The sequence below is a fragment of the Panthera tigris genome, chromosome A3, assembly GCF_018350195.1.
Source record: "Panthera tigris isolate Pti1 chromosome A3, P.tigris_Pti1_mat1.1, whole genome shotgun sequence".
In the NCBI taxonomy this organism is placed as follows: Eukaryota; Metazoa; Chordata; class Mammalia; order Carnivora; family Felidae; genus Panthera; species Panthera tigris.
In genome coordinates this window covers 133,174,411-133,192,062 of record NC_056662.1, presented here as the reverse complement: position 1 = coordinate 133,192,062, position 17,652 = coordinate 133,174,411, and the positions used below count along the sequence as shown (strand labels likewise).

Sequence of the window (17,652 nt, the reverse complement as noted above, 5' to 3'; positions counted from 1 at the left end):
TAGCCGCTGGCATTGCCTGAACTCACTCAATCACTGACACGTTTCCACGGATTCTTCCATACGGTCTCCAACGGTGTGGTGCTGTGCTCCAGTCAGCCCTAGATCAGTGGATGTTCCCTGGGGCATTTCTGGAGGAGCAAGTCTCTTCACGTGGGAGAGGGGCCTCGGGGGGTGCATTTCCCCGGAAAGGAATTACTTTTTTAATTTTTTTAAACATTTATTTATTTTTGAGAGAGAGAGAAAGACAGAGCGTGAGCAGGGGAGGGGGAGAGAGAGAGACAAACACAGACACAGAATCCGAAGCAGGGTCCAGGCTACGAGCTGTCAGCACAGAGCCCAACGCAGGGCTTGAACCCATGAACCGTGAGATCACGACCTGAGCCAAAGTCAGACGCTTAACTGACTGAGCCACCCAGGCATCCCTGGAAATCACTTTATAATTGACACCACGAGCTAGCATGTGCAGAGAGGTGGGGTGCCTGTGGACCCATGCGAGTCTATGAGGGACTCCTGAAGTTGGGACTGCTAAATAAGATCTCTAGGGCACCTGGGTGACTCACTGGGTTAAGCATCTGACTCTGGATTTTGGCTCAGGTCACGATCTCATGGTTCACGAGAGCCCACGTCGGACTCCACATTAACAGCAAGGATCCTGCTTGCGATCCTCTCTCCTTCCCTCTCTCTGCCTCTCCCCCTCTCGCCCTCTCGTTCTCCCTCTCTCTCTCTCTCTCAAATAAATAAGTAAACATTAAAAAATAATAATAAATAAATAAGCCCTCTAACGGTCACACACCACGTTTTGCAAGCGTAGTTAAAAATGTTTTTTCTCGGTCAGTTAGCTTGACGGCTCAAAACTTCATAAAAAATAAATGCAAATCCCTATTTTTTTTTTTTAACAAATTCCTTAGCTCTGTCATGAGGTGTGGTTGCTGCTGTCATAGTGATCATTCATGAAATACAAGGATGTATACCAAAAAAGTACCATCATTTATGTGAAATTTCAATTTAAATGGACGCCCCGTACTTTCCCTCGCAACCTTGTTCACCGAGCACTTACGTTCTTTCAGGTATTGAGTGGGGCATGCGCTGAATGTCCAAAATATCATTTGGAGGGAGGTGGCGTTCAGTCACGTTTTCAAACAGGGAAATGGATCAGGAGGGCCAGGCGCTTTGCCACCACATGCAGTGGCCACAGAGGCGGGGGCTTCCTGCTCAGAACACTGCTGCACGGGGCGAGCTCAGGGACCTTCTGCCTTCAGTATCGTTCCTTCAGTCCCCACAGACAGCATGACCTTCTTCCCCCACCCCCCCAAGGGCAAACACCAGAGCAGAGAATCCCATAAGAGAGCCTGAAGACACTGTGACGATGGCAGTTAGGAATGTTTTATTTCAGGGGCGCCTGGGCGGCTCAGTTGGTTAAGCGTCCGACTCTAGGTCGTGATCTCACGGTTCGTGGGTTCAAGCCCCGCGTCGGGCTCTGTGCTGACAGCTCGGAGCCTGGAGCTGCTTCGGATTCTGTGTCTCCCTCGCTCTCTGCCCCTCCCCTGCTCACGCTCTGTCTCTGTCTCTCTCAAAAATAAACATTTAATTTTTTTTTTTAAAAGAACATTTTATTTCAAAATGTCATGTTTCAAACTATCATAAAACATCCATGGTAAATGTTTTCTTTTTTAAAGCAAGCCTTTCTCCCAGAGGTAATTACATGGACTTGACACCTTTTCAGAAAGCCTCAGGAAGGAACTCAGCACAAAGATTAGACACTTAAGTTAGACGGGTGTGGGTCGAGATACTAGACCCCCATCTCCTGGCTGTGTGGACGCACAGGTCACGTGACAGTGTCCTGGTGTATAAGCAGGGAAAGCCAGGGGGCCCCACCTCTGAGGGTCTTACGTGGGTTCAGCAAGATCGGGCCATACAAGCACTTAGCCCACAGAGAAGAGCGCCCCAGGACGCAGACCAGGACGTGCGGTCGAGGCCCTCGGTGGGAGTCCCAACCCGGCAATTCCCAGGCCCTGCGCTGTCAGCCAGGCCCCCCCCACCCCACCCCCACCCCGGCATCCGCGGGGGTGAACTGGCACCAACAGCCCTGTTAGCAGCGGGGGCACCACCCGCGACACCCAGGCTTGCTCCCCGTTCGAGGCCCCTCACCTGCTCTTCCTCCGCAGGCCCTCCCTGGGCCGCCCTGGGGCGACCGCGATGGGAAAAGCGCCCTGAGCTTCAACCCTGACTCCCAGGTGAGCCCTGGGCCACGCGGCTATGGGCTCCCGTCTGCACTCGGTCACTTTGTCCGCAAAATGGGAATGAGGCCACCTGCCCTAGTGGTCAGTGTGAGAGCCAGAGGGCAACATTGACAAGTCGGCTGTGTGATCCAGGTGCAAGGTGCTGCTCAGAAAAGACGCCGTTTTAGAGGTGGCCGCATGAGCATTTGTGCTGGCTGGCTCTTTCCACGGCCTTGGCTGCCACGTCGGCTCCCTGAGTCTCAGGCTTTGCTGGGCAGGGACCACCCAGACTCCTGTGAAAACGCGGGTTCTAATTCATAGGTCTGGGCTGCAGCCTGAGACTCTGCATGTTGGTTTTTTGGTTTTTTTTTTTTTTTTTTAATGTTTATTTATTTTTGAGAGAGAAAGAGAGAGTGTGTGCGCATGGGTAGAGAGAGCAGGGGAGACACAGAATCCGAAGCAGGCTGCAGGCTCCAGGCTCTGAGCTGTCAGCACAGAGCCCCACGCGGGGCTCGAACCCACAAACCGTGAGGTCATGACCTGAGCTGAAATCCAGCACATAACTGACTGAGCCGCCCAGGCGCCCCCAGACTGCATCTCTCAGTATGCCCATGCCGGGGCTCCCAGAGCACATTTGGAGGGGTACAGTTCAGAGCTGAAATGCTCCTGTCCAGTCTGCTGTCGGATTTAAACCCCAGCACACTGGTGGAGGAGCCCCGGCCTCCCAGGAGCTCACCTGAGGGCACACTGCAGGCAGCTGTACAGACACTCGGGGAGCATAAAGAAATTAGCCACCCCCTCAGGGCCAAGGGCTCAGGCTCAGGGAGGGGTGAGTGATAGGAGCCCTCAGAGCCCTCAGCTCCCCCTCAGCCTCCCTGTGGGTGCTCCCCTAACACACACACACACACACACACACACACACACACACACACAGCAGCAGCAGCAGCAGCCGCCGCTGGAAGAATCTAAACATCGTACTCTGAGCGAGCATCTTACTCTTCTGCATCTCCACAGTGGCTCCTCCCTGGGAATATGGGCTCCTGACTTCAAAGCAGGACTTAATGAATCGTAATTGCATCGACCCACTCCTGACTCCTTTCTCAGGATCAAAAATGGCCACACTGGGATAGCGTCACAGGGGAGGACGGAAGCCTTTGGGCAGCCGCCAACAGCGACTGCCTGCGGGGCTCCCAGCCCCCTTCTTGGTACAGGCTTTGGAGTCTTGGTGCCAGTGGTGTCTTCGGAAGGGTAAACAGTGTCCCAGGGGTCCCTGGAGGTTAAATCAACAAGGCAGTGGGACAAAGAGGCTGGTCCTAACTGGGAAGCATGATCCCTCCACACTCAGCGTCTTCATGTGGTGTGAAGAAAAAAATGTCAAAATCTTGAAATCTTGGTGATGAGGAGTGATACTTCTGAGACTCTTCTATAACACGGTTTCTGGAATGTCTGGAGGCGCCAGATTCTTACGCCCTCAGTAGGGATGCTGTGGGTCACTTCCAGCCACCCTCCCCGCCCGCTCAGCTCTCCCCCCCTCTCCGGGGCCCTAGAGTCAGGCCACTTATCCTACTCAGTCTGGGACCAAAATACATAGTTAGCACATGTGATTATAAAGTCTATACCTGAGGGGGGAGTTGGGAGGGATTCTGATCGGTTAAAAAAAAAGACTCACACTACATTCCTGAGTGTATACGGGGCACTGCATTTCAGGGCACCCGGGTGGCTCTGTCAGTTAGGCGTCCGACTTCAGCTCAGGTCATGATCTTGGGAGTTTGTAGGTTCGAGCCCCACGTCAGGCTATGTGCTGACAGCTCGGATTCTATGTGTCTCTCTCTCTGCCCCTCCCCTGTTTGTGCTCTGTCTCTCTCTCTTTCTCTCTCAAAAATAAACAAACATTAAAAAAACAAAGACACCATGCATTTCTTTTAAAATTAAGATACTTTTGGGGCGCCTGGGTGACTCAGTCGGTTGGGCGTCCGACTTCGGCTCAGGTCATGATCTCACGGTCTGTGGGTTCAAGCCCCGCGTCAGGCTCTGTGCTGACAGCTCAAAGACTGGAGCCTGTTTCCGATCCTGTGTCTCCCTCTCTCTCTGCCCCTCCCCCACTCTCACTTTGTCTCACTCTGTCTCTCAAAAATAAATAAATATATAAAAAAAATTTTTTTAATAAAATAAAATAAAATTAAGATACTTTTTTTGGGTGTGGGGATATTTTATTTTATGCACTATACATAATTTGTTGTTATAAAACTTTCAGGGCAGGGGGAATGCCCAGTTATAAGCAATTACAATTATAATGCATATGCAAAATTATATTTAGAAACTCTGATCCCCGCCCCCACCCCCACCCTGACTGGCCCAATTTCTCTTTTGGTAGCGATTTAGTTATCAATGTATTAAACCACTCCAAAATTTAGTGGCTTCAGGTGACAACTTCTTCTCTCATAATCTCCTTGGGCTCCAGTGAGCAGTCTCACTCGGGGTTTCCAGCATGGATGCAGTTAGTTAATGGTTGGGGTAGGGTCATCTCAAGGCCTTTCTGAGCCATCCAAAAAGTCTTTCAATGAGCAATTATGAACATGATCCCAAAAAGTGGGGGGGTGGGGGAGAGAAAAAGAAAATCTCAGCAAAGAAATACAAGACGTAGGGGCGCCTGGGTGGCTCAGTCGGTTGATTGATTCTTGTTGTGACTCAAATGGTGATCTTGCTGTCATGGGATCCGGCCCCACAATGGGCTCCACGTTGAGCACAGCCTGCTTGGGATTCTCTCTCTCCCTCTTTCTCTGCCCTTCCCCTGCTCACACACATGCACATTCTCCTTCTCTCTCTCAAACTAAATAAACTGGAAAAAAAAAAATAAAGAAATAGAAGATATAAAGAAGAACCAAATGGACACTCTAGAGCTGAAAAATACAACAGCCAAAGCAAAAACTCACTGAATGAGCAATAGACAGAACAGAAGAAAGAATCAATACATTTGAAAATAAAACAGTAGAAACCACCCGATCAGAACAACAGAGAGAAAGTAGACAAAAAAAAAAAAAAAATTAAAAAACAAAACAAAACAAAAAAACGGTACAGTCTTATAGACCCCGGATGGACTATAACAGAAGACCTAACATTTATGTCATCAGGATCTCAGGAAACTGGGGCTGAAAAAAATATCTGAAGAAATAATGGCTAAAATGTTTCCAAATTTGGCAGAAGATTTAAACTTACAGATTCAAGAAACTGAGAGAACCCCAAACTGGAAAACCACAAAGAAATCCAAGCCAAGATACATCATAAGCACACTTCTGGAAACTAAGGACAAAGGAAACAGAGACAAATACCGCCTTATTTACAGAAGAAAAAGCAAGTTGAACAACAGCGGATTTCTCATCAGAAACCCTCACAGCCAGAAAGAAGGAGCACTTGGCAAATGCTGAAAAACAAGAACTATCCACCCAGAAGTTTAGATACAACCAAAATATCCTCTAGGAACCAAAGGGCAAGCAAGACCTCTCAGATGCAGGAAGTCTAAGAGCACTTGTCACCAACAGACTTACCCTGAAAAAAATGTCTACAGGACACTCTTGAAACAGAAAAGAACTGATGAGAGAAAGAATATTGGAACATCAAGAAGGAAGAAAGCACAAAGTAAACAAGTAAAAACGTGGGTAAATGTGACAGACTTTCTTGTCCTCTGGAGTTTTCTGAAACTCGACATCCTCAAGATGTCCAAGATGGCTCACTCTTGCCTAGTAGGCAAACTTCACTAACCATGGGGTTGACTTGAGAGGCTGTTGTTTACCAGAAGCTTCTCAGAATGCACTACATACAGTAAGGTTTGAAAAGTCCTCATGACAATGGAACACTACGTGGCAATGAGAAAGAATGAAATCTGGCCTTTTGTAGCACCGTGGATGGAACTGGAGAATGTTACGCTAAGTGAAATAAGTCCTACAGAGAAAGATAGATACCATAGGTTTTCGCTCTTATGTGGATCCTGAGAAACTTAACAGAAGACCAAGGGGGAGGGGAAGGAAAAAAAAAAAAGGTTAGAGAGGGAGGGAGGCAAAACATAAGAGACTCTTAAAAACTGAGAACTGAGGGTTGATGGGGGGTGGGAGGGAGGGGAAAGTGGGTGATGGGTATTGAGGAGGGCACCTGTTGGCATGAGCACTGGGTGTTGAATCTGACAATAAATTTCATATTAAAAAAAAAAAGAAAAAAAAAGGAAAAGTCCTCATCAGTTGTTAATAAAGGGTCGAGCTCGGTCTCTCAGAGTAAATTTCTCAGAAAGGCCTGAGAACAAAGTGTTTTTTACAAATTCCTAGCTGTGGGCACCCGATCGTCCAGGACTGCGACAACATTCAAGGTAAAAAAAGTAATCAATATCCCACCTGGGGTCAAGGTCACACACCTCTGCCTTGTCACAGGGTGATGTCCTGGGAGTGTGGGCCCACATCGGCCATTCATCTGTGCCTCGGTTTCTTCCTCTGTAAAACGGACACCTGCCTTTCCTAACTCACAGGCTGGAGATAAAGAGCAAAATAGGTGAGCTGGGCTAGTAAAGGATTAGCTATTTTTCCCCAATGTGAATGTTTAACCTCCCCTCAAAGAGGGCCATTGTGTGGTCCTTTTTTTCTCTGAAATGGAATGTCTCTGTGTTCCTCAGCCTCGGAGAAAAGCAGGCATGCTTACATAAAATGTAGGACTTAATTCACCCTCCTTCCAGGGTCCGCAGAACGGCCAACCCCAGCCCTGAAACGGCCGAGGCCCCTGGCGCCTGGGTCGGTGGTGCTGGGAAGACGGGTGGACCCCCAAGAGCTGACGAGGAGGGCCCAGGGGTCGCTCCTCGGAGTCTGCAGGTCCCCGCCCCCCTCGGGTCCCCAGCACTCACCTCCCAGAGGATGTAGCCCTATCCTGTGGCCTCCCCGCAGCCAGTGGCAGTGTTGGGGGGCTTGGAAACCCTTTGCTAGAGGTCAGTCCAACCAAAAAGGAGGAGGTCTGTAAATGGACCTGCGGGGTGGGGTGTCGGAAGCAGAATCTGGGAGTGAAAGCCACAGGGACTTGGGTGGGCAGGGAAGAGAAGGGCGAGCTAGTTTACAAACACAAGTCTCTCCACCAGCAACCCGAGAGGGCAGTGACCAGAACCACCCGAGCTGGCGCCTTCTGGAGGCCACCAGGGCCTCAGGGGATGGACAGCACGGGCCTCCCGGGTCGCGAAGGGCCTGCGCCTGGCCCCCGCCCCGGCCCCCGGCGGCGGCGGCGGCGGCGGCGGCGGCGGCGGCGGCGGCGGGCCGGGACCTCCGGGCGCAGCGGGGAGGCGGCGGGAGGGGGACGCGCACGTGGTGCGGGGCGGACGGGTTCCTCCCCACTGAAGTCATGGACTTGGCGCGCAGACGTGGCTTCGGCCAACAAGGGGGTGGGGTGGGGGTAGGGAGCGCACAATGTGTTTCTTGTTAGGGACCCGCAAGCCGGGGCTCGGGTGTTGCCTTTGGTGCCGTATTATAATATTAAGTTGTTGCTCGGTTCCGGACAAGCCCGCCCTTGTCGCTGGCTGGAGAGGGCCGCGGCGGGTTCCCACGGACGCCGCTGCGCTCGGGCGCGCGGAGGAGGCGCGGCGGCCGGGGATCCCCGCGGTGACCCGGCCTCCCCGCGGGGGCCGGGCCCCGCGACGCGCGCCTCGGGGTGGCGCAGACTCGGCGACGCCAGCCCCGCGCCCGCCGGCTCGCGGGCAGCCCGGGATTGTTTTCTAAGACCTTATCTCTTGCTCGAGTTAATTTTCTTTTTTAATTTGGTGACCGGAACAAAAAGCCACAGGACAGTCCTTTGTGAAGGCCGAACGCAGCCACACATCGGGGTACTTCACAGCATTTGTAACTAAATAGGTAGCTAAATAGGTCCCTCCGCCAAATTGCCCAAACTCTGCTTTTTTTTTTTTTTTTTTTTAACGGAGCTGAAAGGTGATCTCCCTACCAGGAGATCAGACGGTGGAAAGCAATTGGATTTAGCACGGCGTTTTTCCTGGTGCTCTCGGGCTCTCTGGGCCGACAGGACCGCGCGCCGGATCCTAGAAGGAATTATTAGGGCCGGAATCGCGGCGGGCGGGGGTGACTGTTAAAGCCATCGTGGTAGCCGAAGCGCTTTGTTAATGCAATTCATTAGCCGTGAGCGACAAGGAGGAGAAGAGGCTAGGCGAGTCTTCAAAAATACCCAAAGAGAGAAAAATAAACATCCTCTTGTTTGCTTTTTGTGGCTTTACTCCTTTTCCTCCCCTCCCGTGGCCCCCCTCATGTAAGGCTGTCTTAAACCCAAATTCGGTTATCTGGTTTCAGGGTAAGGGCTCCCTCTTGCCAAGGTATTAAATAAACAAGTAAAGCAAAAACTTGAATCCTTATGTAATCCAAATGCTGTTTCCTCGAAAACCACAACAAACTCTGCTACACCAGATAACACGCTGGGAACGGTCGTGCCCCCACCCCAGCCCGTTTCAGGGCCAGCAGAGGACATCCTTGCCCAGGAGCTCCTCTCCAGGACAGACGATAAATAATTGCTACTAACACTGAACTGCAGATGAGCCCCCTTGAGGGATCCGGATGCCGTAAACTGTCCCGGAATGTTGGCATCTGGCTCTTAAAATGGAACTTTCCCTAGAGATAAAGCCGGGACCGAGCGGGCGTCTGCGTCCGCGGGCTGGCTTGGAAGTTTCTGGCCTCTAGACGCTCCCAGTTGAAAACGCAGCTTTGGAAAGAGGCTCAGTCGGCCCCGCTTTGTAGTGGTAATGAGGGCGCGGACGCGGGTCCGCTGGCGCGCGCGGCTCGGAGCCGCGGACCCCGGGGCGGAGGGTTGGGGGGTGCTGTTCTGGAAAAATCTGACGGCTCCTAGCGCAGCCTCCAAGGGCTCCGAGGAGGAAAGCAGGGGCGGCGGGGGGCGGGGAGACAGCGGGGGCGGGGAGGGGGTCATTCCAAGGTATTTTTAGGAGTCCAGCATCAAAGTCATCCCCGCGAAGATCCAAAGGAATAAATAAATCTCGCCGTCCGCTGAGACCGTCACCTTCTCCCCATCCGCTCCTCCCTCGCGCCAGCCCCACCCCGAACGCCTCGGTTGCAAAAACAAATAAAATGAAGCAAAACCTCTTGCTTTGGCAACCTCTAAGCCACGCTCTGCCTCTTTCGGCAAAAGGAAGATTTCTTTCTTCTCCCTCTCCCGGCTTTTTTTTTTTTTTTTTTTTTTTTCCTTCTTCTTCTCCCCCGACTCCCACCCCCGCCCCCGCCCCTTCCTGTTCTCCTCGGTCCCCTCGCCTTCCCCCAAATCGCTCGAAACTTAAGACGTGCGGCGGCTGCAGGTGCGCGCGGGCCGGGCGGCCCGGCCGGGGCGAGCCTGGGACGGCCGGGCCTCGCAGGCATTGATCAGCTGGGCGCGCGCGCTGAGTGACGGCGCGGTTGCCATGGCAGCCGCCTGAGCGGCGCCGCGAGGACAAGGCTGCAGGGCGGCGTGAATGGGCGGCGTCACGCGCCTGGCGCCAGAGAGTCTGCTCCGGGGCTCCGGCTCCGGCCCCGCCGCGGCCTGGCCCGCGCGCCGCCGCCGCCGCCGCCGCCGCCGCCAATTCATCACCTGTCAGGGATCACTCGGGGGGTCACGGGCGGAATGGACACAGCTGTGAGAACAAAACCGGGGGGAAGAAAGGCGAGCGCTCCCAATTGCGCCAGATGTGCAGGGAGGGCCCTGCCCCCCCCCTCCGCCCCCCGCAGGCTCCTCCCGCCCCCCGTTGCATCACGCGGGGATTGCAAAGGCGGCCCGGAGGCCCGGCGCGCCCGGCCCGGAGCTGCTTCCGATTACGGCGAGGGGCCGGACGCGCTGGGAGCCGCCGGCCGGGCCGGGATGGAGACGGAGTGAGTTGAGCGCTGGAGCCCGGTCAGGGGAGCCTCCAGGGTGGGCGTGTGGCTTTAAACGGGGGGGGGGGGGGGGGGGGCGTCCCAGCGCGTGAGCCGAGGGGACGGTGTCTCCACCCCCACCGGAAGCCCTTCGCACCTTCCCGCCACCCACGGATCGAGCAAGTCCAGGGCCCTTTCTGCAGCTGGGACCATTTGAACTTCAGAGGCCTCCCGTGCAAACCCGCAGAGACGCCAATTGACAGATTTTTTTCAGTGCCTTGTCACCCACCCCGAAAACGCTCCCACACCCCTTCTTCCCCACGGAAACATCATTTTAAAGGTAACTTCGCATTGGGCTTGCTGAGACCGACGTACGAGGAACTCGGGCCTCTTTTTTTTTTTTTTTTTTTTTAATCATTAACTTCTTCAGCCTCGTCATCCCCTTAAAATGGTCTTTCAGTGGACGTGGAACCGGGTGGCGTGCCGAATTCAACACGATCGGGCCGACTGGACGCTGACATGGCAGCGGAAGAAAGAAAGCACAAAACTTTCACCGTATTCAGCAGTTTTGCTACATCAGGGTAGAGAAATGATCGCGGGAGAAGACCCTGCCTTCATCCACTCGGCGAGTGCGGAAAGTAACACCGCGCAACGCTCGTTACGAACCAGCCCGGAGCCTGGCTGTTGGGATAATGAGGCTGGCACGGATGTTACCATACGGTGTCCTTGGAAAAAGCTAGGAATGCGTCAGTATCGCAGAGCCGCAATGTCCAAGAATCACAAGTAATAATTTGAGAATCCCAAAGATGTTTGTTTACATTGGCTATTATTGTAAAATAGTCAAAGTATAACATCATGAACCAAAATAGTGTCAAAACAAAATCTGTTCCACTGTGGCACGTATGTGACAGAAACACAGGCACACAAAGTACATCAAAAGGCTCGCACCGTGGGGGGGCTCGGCATTAAATCACTTCCAGACTGAATATGGGAGGAGAGGTGGTCAAGCGAACGCTGTCCGGAGCACAGTCGTAGGCAGCTCTCGGGGCCAGGCCCTCAGCAGATTTCTCGGCGGGTTCGGGAAAGCGTCCCCCTCCATGCCCCGAAACAAAGTGACTTGGTTTTCTGAAAGCGACATCCACCTCAGCACCCACCACCAGACCGCCTGGCCGAAGGGATACCCTGGGGCAGGCACATGGCTCGGGCGGGCGTCCAAGAGACAGGCTGGCCCACCAGCCGAGAAATTAATGATTAACTGAAGGGGAAAACGCAGGTTCCCCACGACTAAGCTTTGCTTCTCTTCTGATCTGCCCCCTTCCTTTTTCTTAAACGCAAAGAAGGTGAAGATTGAGGGGAAAAGTAAACAGGGTACTTACAAATATTACCTTTTTCTCGGGTTCTCTACAGCCTTGTATTCTTAGGGAAATGGGATTTTCAAAACACAGCCGATTTACTGTAGTCCTCAGTTAAATCAGAACTATGTGTGAATTAACCGGAAGGTATTTAAATAAGCTGCAAACTTTAGACTGCAGGAAGAACTTCCTAAAGATTTACAGAGGGAAAAAAAAGGAAAAAAAAAAAAAAACCCAAAAACCTGAAGCTGCATCCAGTACTAGGGCTGAAAGGATTTCAAACCTCACACATAACAATTTTTTTAAGTGGGAAGACTTCGGTCAACGGCTAGAGCCACCTCCCTTTCGCAAAACTTAAAAAATACTATCAGTGCTGGAATGTGGCACGAGAAATCAGGATTTGTGCATAATTAATCACGTTACTTTGCCACCCACACTGCAAGGCACAGACCGGCAGCCTCTCAAGGGCAGTGTATGTAAATACAGCTTCGCTATGCAAATGTTCCTAATGATTTCCGATTAATGGGATCATTATAATAGCCCTGCCTGTTCTAGAAAAGGAACCCCGAAAGTGTCCAGCCTCTCAGAGCTCCATAGCGATCGGCACGGTTTCCAAGAAGTACTCATTTTACTGAGTTGACAATAGTGCCTCCCGTGTTGCTCCCAGTTGCACGATCCCACACTAAACCTGTCGTGGAGGGGGCGCGTGGGTGCTTTTTGTTTTGCTTTGCTTTGCTTTGTTTTGTTTTGACATAGCTTAGCCTCATCTGGAGACCGAACTCTACGCACGTCTCTCGTCAATGGCAAACTTATTTGCGTTTTCACTTTCTTCAGCAATGCTTTCTATCCGATGACATTCCGCGGGTCGCAGTGAACGGTGACTTTCCCTCTGCTGTGCAGAGCCTGCCGGTGTCGCCGTGGTTTTAGGGCTGCTGAAACCTCCAGGGTGTGGAAGGCTCCGTCAAGGGACACCCTAGAGCGAGGGTACTGCCTCACCCCTGGAATTAGAATAAAGATGCACATTTGGACTCCTGGGGTCCCCCCTTCCCCTCCTCCCCCTGGCCTCCTCCGGCCTCCCCTCCTCCGCGGCCCTCTGCTCCCCTCCTGCCCCGCGCTTACTGTACTCTATTTACCACCCCAGCTGGGCTCGCGCCCGCCCCGCCCCGCCCACACCGCGGGGATTGGCTGCGAACGCGGAAGGACCGAGCGCTCGCCCCGCGCCCGCGCCCGCCAATGGGGGCGCCCGCGCGGCCTGATGGACGCGCCGGCTTCCACCAATGGGAACGCAAGGAACCCGGATCGTGTGCCCCCGGCGAGTGCCGATAAAAGCCGCCCCGCCAGGCTCCCGGCTTCATTCTGAGCCGAGCCCGGTGCCCAGCGCAGGAAGCTCCGCAGGCGGCGGCGGCCTGAGCTCCTGGGCAGCCCGCTCCCTCCCGGTCTCTCCTTCCCCGCGCGGTCAGCATGAAAGCCTTCAGTCCGGTGAGGTCCGTTAGGAAAAACAGCCTTTCGGACCACAGCCTGGGCATCTCCCGGAGCAAAACCCCGGTGGACGACCCGATGAGCCTGCTGTACAACATGAACGACTGCTACTCCAAGCTCAAGGAGCTGGTGCCCAGCATCCCGCAGAACAAGAAGGTGAGCAAGATGGAAATCCTGCAGCACGTCATCGACTACATCTTGGACCTGCAGATCGCCCTGGACTCGCACCCCACTATTGTCAGCCTGCACCACCAGCGACCTGGACAGAGCCAGGCGTCCAGGACGCCGCTGACCACCCTCAACACGGACATCAGCATCCTGTCCTTGCAGGTAAGACCTGCTCCCGGTGCCCCCGCCCGCTGCCGCGCACCCCAGTCATCGCCTGGGCTGCGGCTCGCAGACCCATTGTCGAGACGGCCGCAGTCCGTGACTTACCGATGAGCTAATTAACTAAAAAAAAAAAAAAAAAAAAAAAAAGCAAATCTGCTATAGATCGAGCGGTGCGTGAAATTGCTGATAAGTTCTGACACGTTAATGCATCTGTCTTTGATTCGGATTGTAGCATAAAACGTGCTTAATGAAACTTGCTGTTCTATGGATTACTTTAAAAAAAAAAAAAAAAGCCCTTTCTCCTTCAGATTGTCTAACATCGCCGTTTATCCCCTTTCTCTCGCAGGCGTCTGAATTCCCGTCTGAGTTAATGTCAAATGACAGCAAAGCGCTCTGTGGCTGAATAAACGGTGAGTGTTAGCTTGTGCCTCCCGTCCGGACACCGCCTCTTGGAGAGAGAGAGAGAGAGAGAGAGAGAGAGAGAGAGAGAGAGAGAGAGAGAGAGAGAGAGTTTTCATTTGTGTATCTGCAAAATTGGGGATTTTGTAAATGAATGTGTACTTCAGTCGTCTTGCACGTAGCACACTGCCTGTGCCTACGAGCTATGAAGGGGCTCCTAGCTCTCATTACTCCAGATCACAGAACATTTTCCTTTTAAACGCAAAACACAAAACAAAATACCAGTAACTTAAGTGTGAAGGCGGCTGGGGAAAATGCGTGTTGGCCTCTGCCACACACGGAACGCCTGGCTCTCCCGTGCTGGTGCTCTGGTACTATGAGGTACTACCCTGCACGTAATTAATCTTATCACCACAAATTCCGTAGAGATCCTCCTTCCCTAAAACTTCGGCCCTCCTGAGACTCGGCCAGCCCAGCACTGCCTGCCTGCGCCTCAGACCCTGTGATGTGGGATCCTGACTTCCCTATCTGCTAACTAAAGGGCTGTTTTCAATCAAATAATCGTTACAAGAAGCAGACTGGCGCCCGCGAGCACCGCTGTTGGAGATCCAACTAGGAGACTGCGTTGGGAAGTTTCTCCCCGGAGTCTCTGCTGTTTTACTGTTTAATTTTCGCCGTGGAGGCCGAGTGTGTGTGTTGCATCTGGACGCCAGGGTTTGCCCAATCTTTGAGTGTTTGGTGGTTAAATGTTCAAACTGCGGCTTCCTCGTGGCGCCAGTCTGCCCGCCTCTGCCCTTAGGTTCCGTTCTCCTAAAACACGCCTCTCCCCCAATCTTTTGCAGGTGGTCATGACTTTTCTTTTCTTTGCACAACAACAACAAGTCCACAGGATCTTTTAACGCGCTGAACTTATTTTTCAACCATTTCACGAGGAGAACAACAAGTTGAATGGACCTTTTTAAAAAATGGAAGGAAAACTAAGAATGATCATCTTCCCCAGGGTGTTCTCTGACCTGGACTGTGATATTAGTTATTTATGAAAAAGACTTTTAAATGCCCTTTCTGCAGTTGGAAGGTTTTCTTTATATACTATTCCCACCATGGGGAGCGAAAACGTTTAAAATCACAAGGAATTTCCCAATTTAAGCAGACTTTGCCTTTTTTCAAAGGTGGAGCGTGAATACCAGAAGGATCCAGTATTCAGTTACTTAAATGAAGTCTTTTGGTCAGAAATTACCTTTTTGACGCAAGCCTACTGAATGCTGTGTATATATTTATATATAAATATATATATATATTGAGTGAAACCTTGTGAACTCTTTAATTAGAGTTTTCTTGTATAGTGGCAGAGATGTATATTTCTGCATACAAAGTGTAATGATGTACTTATTCATGCTAAACTTTTTATAAAAGTTTAGTTGTAAACTTAACCCTTTTATACAAAATAAATCGTGTGTTTATTGAATGGTGATTGCCTGCTTTATTTCAGAGGACCAGTGCTTCGATTTTTATTATGCTATGTTATAACTGAACCCAAATAAATACAAGTTCAAATTTATGTAGACTGTATAAGATGATAATAAACATGTCTGAAGTCAATACCTGAATTCTGAATGGTTTTTAAGATCTCCCTCTCTGTCTCCACTCGATTTCACCATCACTGCCACCACCCCCAAGCCTTGGGACTTGTATGCAGAAGAAACTCCTTATCAGATGTGTGGTCCAGTGCGAGCACTTTGGGGGCAAAGCGCTAATGTGCTTTAAGACAGCTGACCGGGCTGGGGAAACAGAAGTCTTAGTCCTGCAAGGAACTAGTAGTTCTGTGCCTTGGGGCTGAGTTTCAAACCAAGGAGCTGCTGTGGCAGTGACTCCTAGGAGTTAGAGCATTCACACTAAATGAGTCTGGAAGGACTGCTTGGCTGAGTAGGTGTTCAGACACTTTTGGAGTATCTGAAACTGCTTGTAGTTCAGGACATGACTTAAAAGAGTTAGGGGAAGGGCGAAAAGACCCCTGGGTGCTAACTGCTTGCTCCCAGCGACTGTTTGCCTGCAGGAATTCAAGCCGCAGCGTGGCCCCGGGCGCTCCCGGCCTCCCCAAGCTTCCCCTGTACCTTCTCCACCTGGAGCTCGCCCAGGCTCCTGGAGACTGGGCCTGGGCGGAGCCCACTTTCCAAGACAGGTGGCCGTTAAATCGCCCTTCACCCTTGACTGCACCCCTGGACCGCCCTGCGAAGGAAAAGAGGGAGGGAGGGGAGAAAGGCCTTCTAAGTCACAGAAAAAGTACCAGCGCGCTGTTTCCATGTAGCCCTCACCTGGCAGCTCTTGGCTCCTGCTTTAAAACAGGTAGCTGACGCGGACAGATACTTAAAATTCGTACGTATGCAAGAATTCCCAAACTGGAAGGAAGACACTTCCTTAGGTGTGTGAGGGTGGGGTGGGAGGTTCTGGAAGGCCGGCCCGAGGTGGACGGGGAGCGGAGAAGGAAGGTGGGGAGGACGGGCGGGTGGGGATGGGTGTCTCACCTGGGGCCACTTTCTCAGGCCCAGCCCAGCAGGTGTTTGGGTGGCGCCACCTTGTCTGCGCTGGCGGCGGTGGCGTTTCCGGCCCTGACCTGGAATCCGTCACGGAGAGCGCGGGGCCAGGTGCGGAGGGGCGGCCTCGGGCTCTCGGCCCAACTTCGCCCTCGCCCGGCTCCCGCGTCCTCTGCGGCGGTCGCGCCCGACCCCGCTTCCTCCCGGGGGCGGGGGGGGGGGGGGGCGGCGCCGGGGACCCGGGCGGGGCAGCCTCCGACGCCACCCGCGCCCCGCCCGGCGTCCGCGCCGCAGGTGAGCACGTGCTTTGACCGGGGCCGTCGTTGTTGTTGATAATCGTACCCAGGGGGACGCCGGCTCTGCCCGCCACACCTGGGCGGGGCGGGGCGTGCCGGCGCAGGCCGCCCTTCGGACCTGCCACCTGATGTCCGGCCACCTGTCGCCGGCCCGCCCAGCGCCCCGCGCGACGAGCCGCTCCGCTCCGGGCAGGGGCGGGAAGCACGAGGACGGGTCGCTGCCCCCCCCCCGCTCCCGCCCCCACCCCATCCTGTCCTCCGGGGACGACAGGGTGGGGGCGCGGACGCCGGCTCCCGGTCGCCCCCAGCCTCTCGTGGTCCGCTCGGACCGGCGAGAGGATCAGACCCGGACGGCAGGTCCCGTGCAAGGGCTCGCCGGCTTTCCAGAGGAAGCCGTGCGGCCGGGGTGGGGCTCTCGAGCACCTGCGCGGTCCCTGGAAGCCGGGGACCGTTTGCAACGTTTGGACGACGACCCAGAGTAGCAGCACCGTCCAGGAAAAGCGGCACCTTTCGGAGGAGGCTTTCGGCGGCGGAGCTCCGGCCACTCGTCCGGGTCCGGCCGGTGGAGGTCGGGCGCCACCTGCTGGCCGGCGCCAGGAAGGCGGCTCGCGAGCTGGGTTTTCGGGGCGCTGGGAGGCCGAGGGGCGATAGCTGGAGCTTCAGGGGGGGAAACGGCACGGAGAAACTGCCTTTTGAAAACGGGTTATCAGGAAAGAGAGCCTCTCTAGCATGTGTACAGTCGTTTCCACTGTGTTTTCTTCTTATTTCGTCTTCTTACCTACTTCGTAACTTAGGATCCCCTTTTGCAGATTAGTATCCGCTGCCACTAGGTGCTGTCTTGGATGTTAATAAAAGTATCAGACTTGACCCCCCCGGGAGCAGAGAGACTACAACTGGATTGTGGAGAAAAGTGAGTTGTGAAGTCGAATGAAAGCCAGCGTGTTTTCGCTTCTTTTCCTTAAATCTTTCAATGTGTTTTTATTTTTTCTGAATAACCTCAACCACGACCTCCAATATTGCGTTAAAGGACTAGGAGGTGAGAGGGAGCGTCCTTGTTTTATTCCAGATCTTAATGAAAACAAGTCAGACTTTCTCCATGATGCATGACCCGGCTCTAGGATTTTGTGATGTTATGTAGTCTTGATCAATTTTAGGAAGAACCCTTTAATTGTTAGCTGTTTTTTGTT

The 17,652-nt window shown here is 53.2% G+C and overlaps 1 protein-coding gene across 1 annotated transcript; it reads left to right on the top strand.

Annotated features, from left to right (window-relative positions):
* Nucleotides 1-12,771: 12,771 nt before the first annotated feature.
* ID2 (inhibitor of DNA binding 2) lies at nucleotides 12,772-15,307 on the top strand. The gene is made up of 3 exons (XM_007098215.2): nucleotides 12,772-13,239; nucleotides 13,586-13,649; nucleotides 14,481-15,307. The coding sequence occupies exons 1-2, from the start codon at nucleotides 12,892-12,894 to the stop codon at nucleotides 13,640-13,642; spliced, it is 405 nt and encodes a 134-aa protein (XP_007098277.1). The 5' UTR covers nucleotides 12,772-12,891; the 3' UTR covers nucleotides 13,643-13,649; nucleotides 14,481-15,307.
* Nucleotides 15,308-17,652: the final 2,345 nt, after the last annotated feature.

Coding starts and splice junctions, on each gene's coding strand:
- ID2 (XM_007098215.2), top strand. CDS start 12,892: ATGAAAGCCTTCAGTCCGGTGAGGTCCGTTAGGAAAAACAGCCTTTCG. Junction 13,240..13,585: donor TCAGCATCCTGTCCTTGCAG/GTAAGACCTGCT, acceptor TTTCTCTCGCAG/GCGTCTGAATTCCCGTCTGA.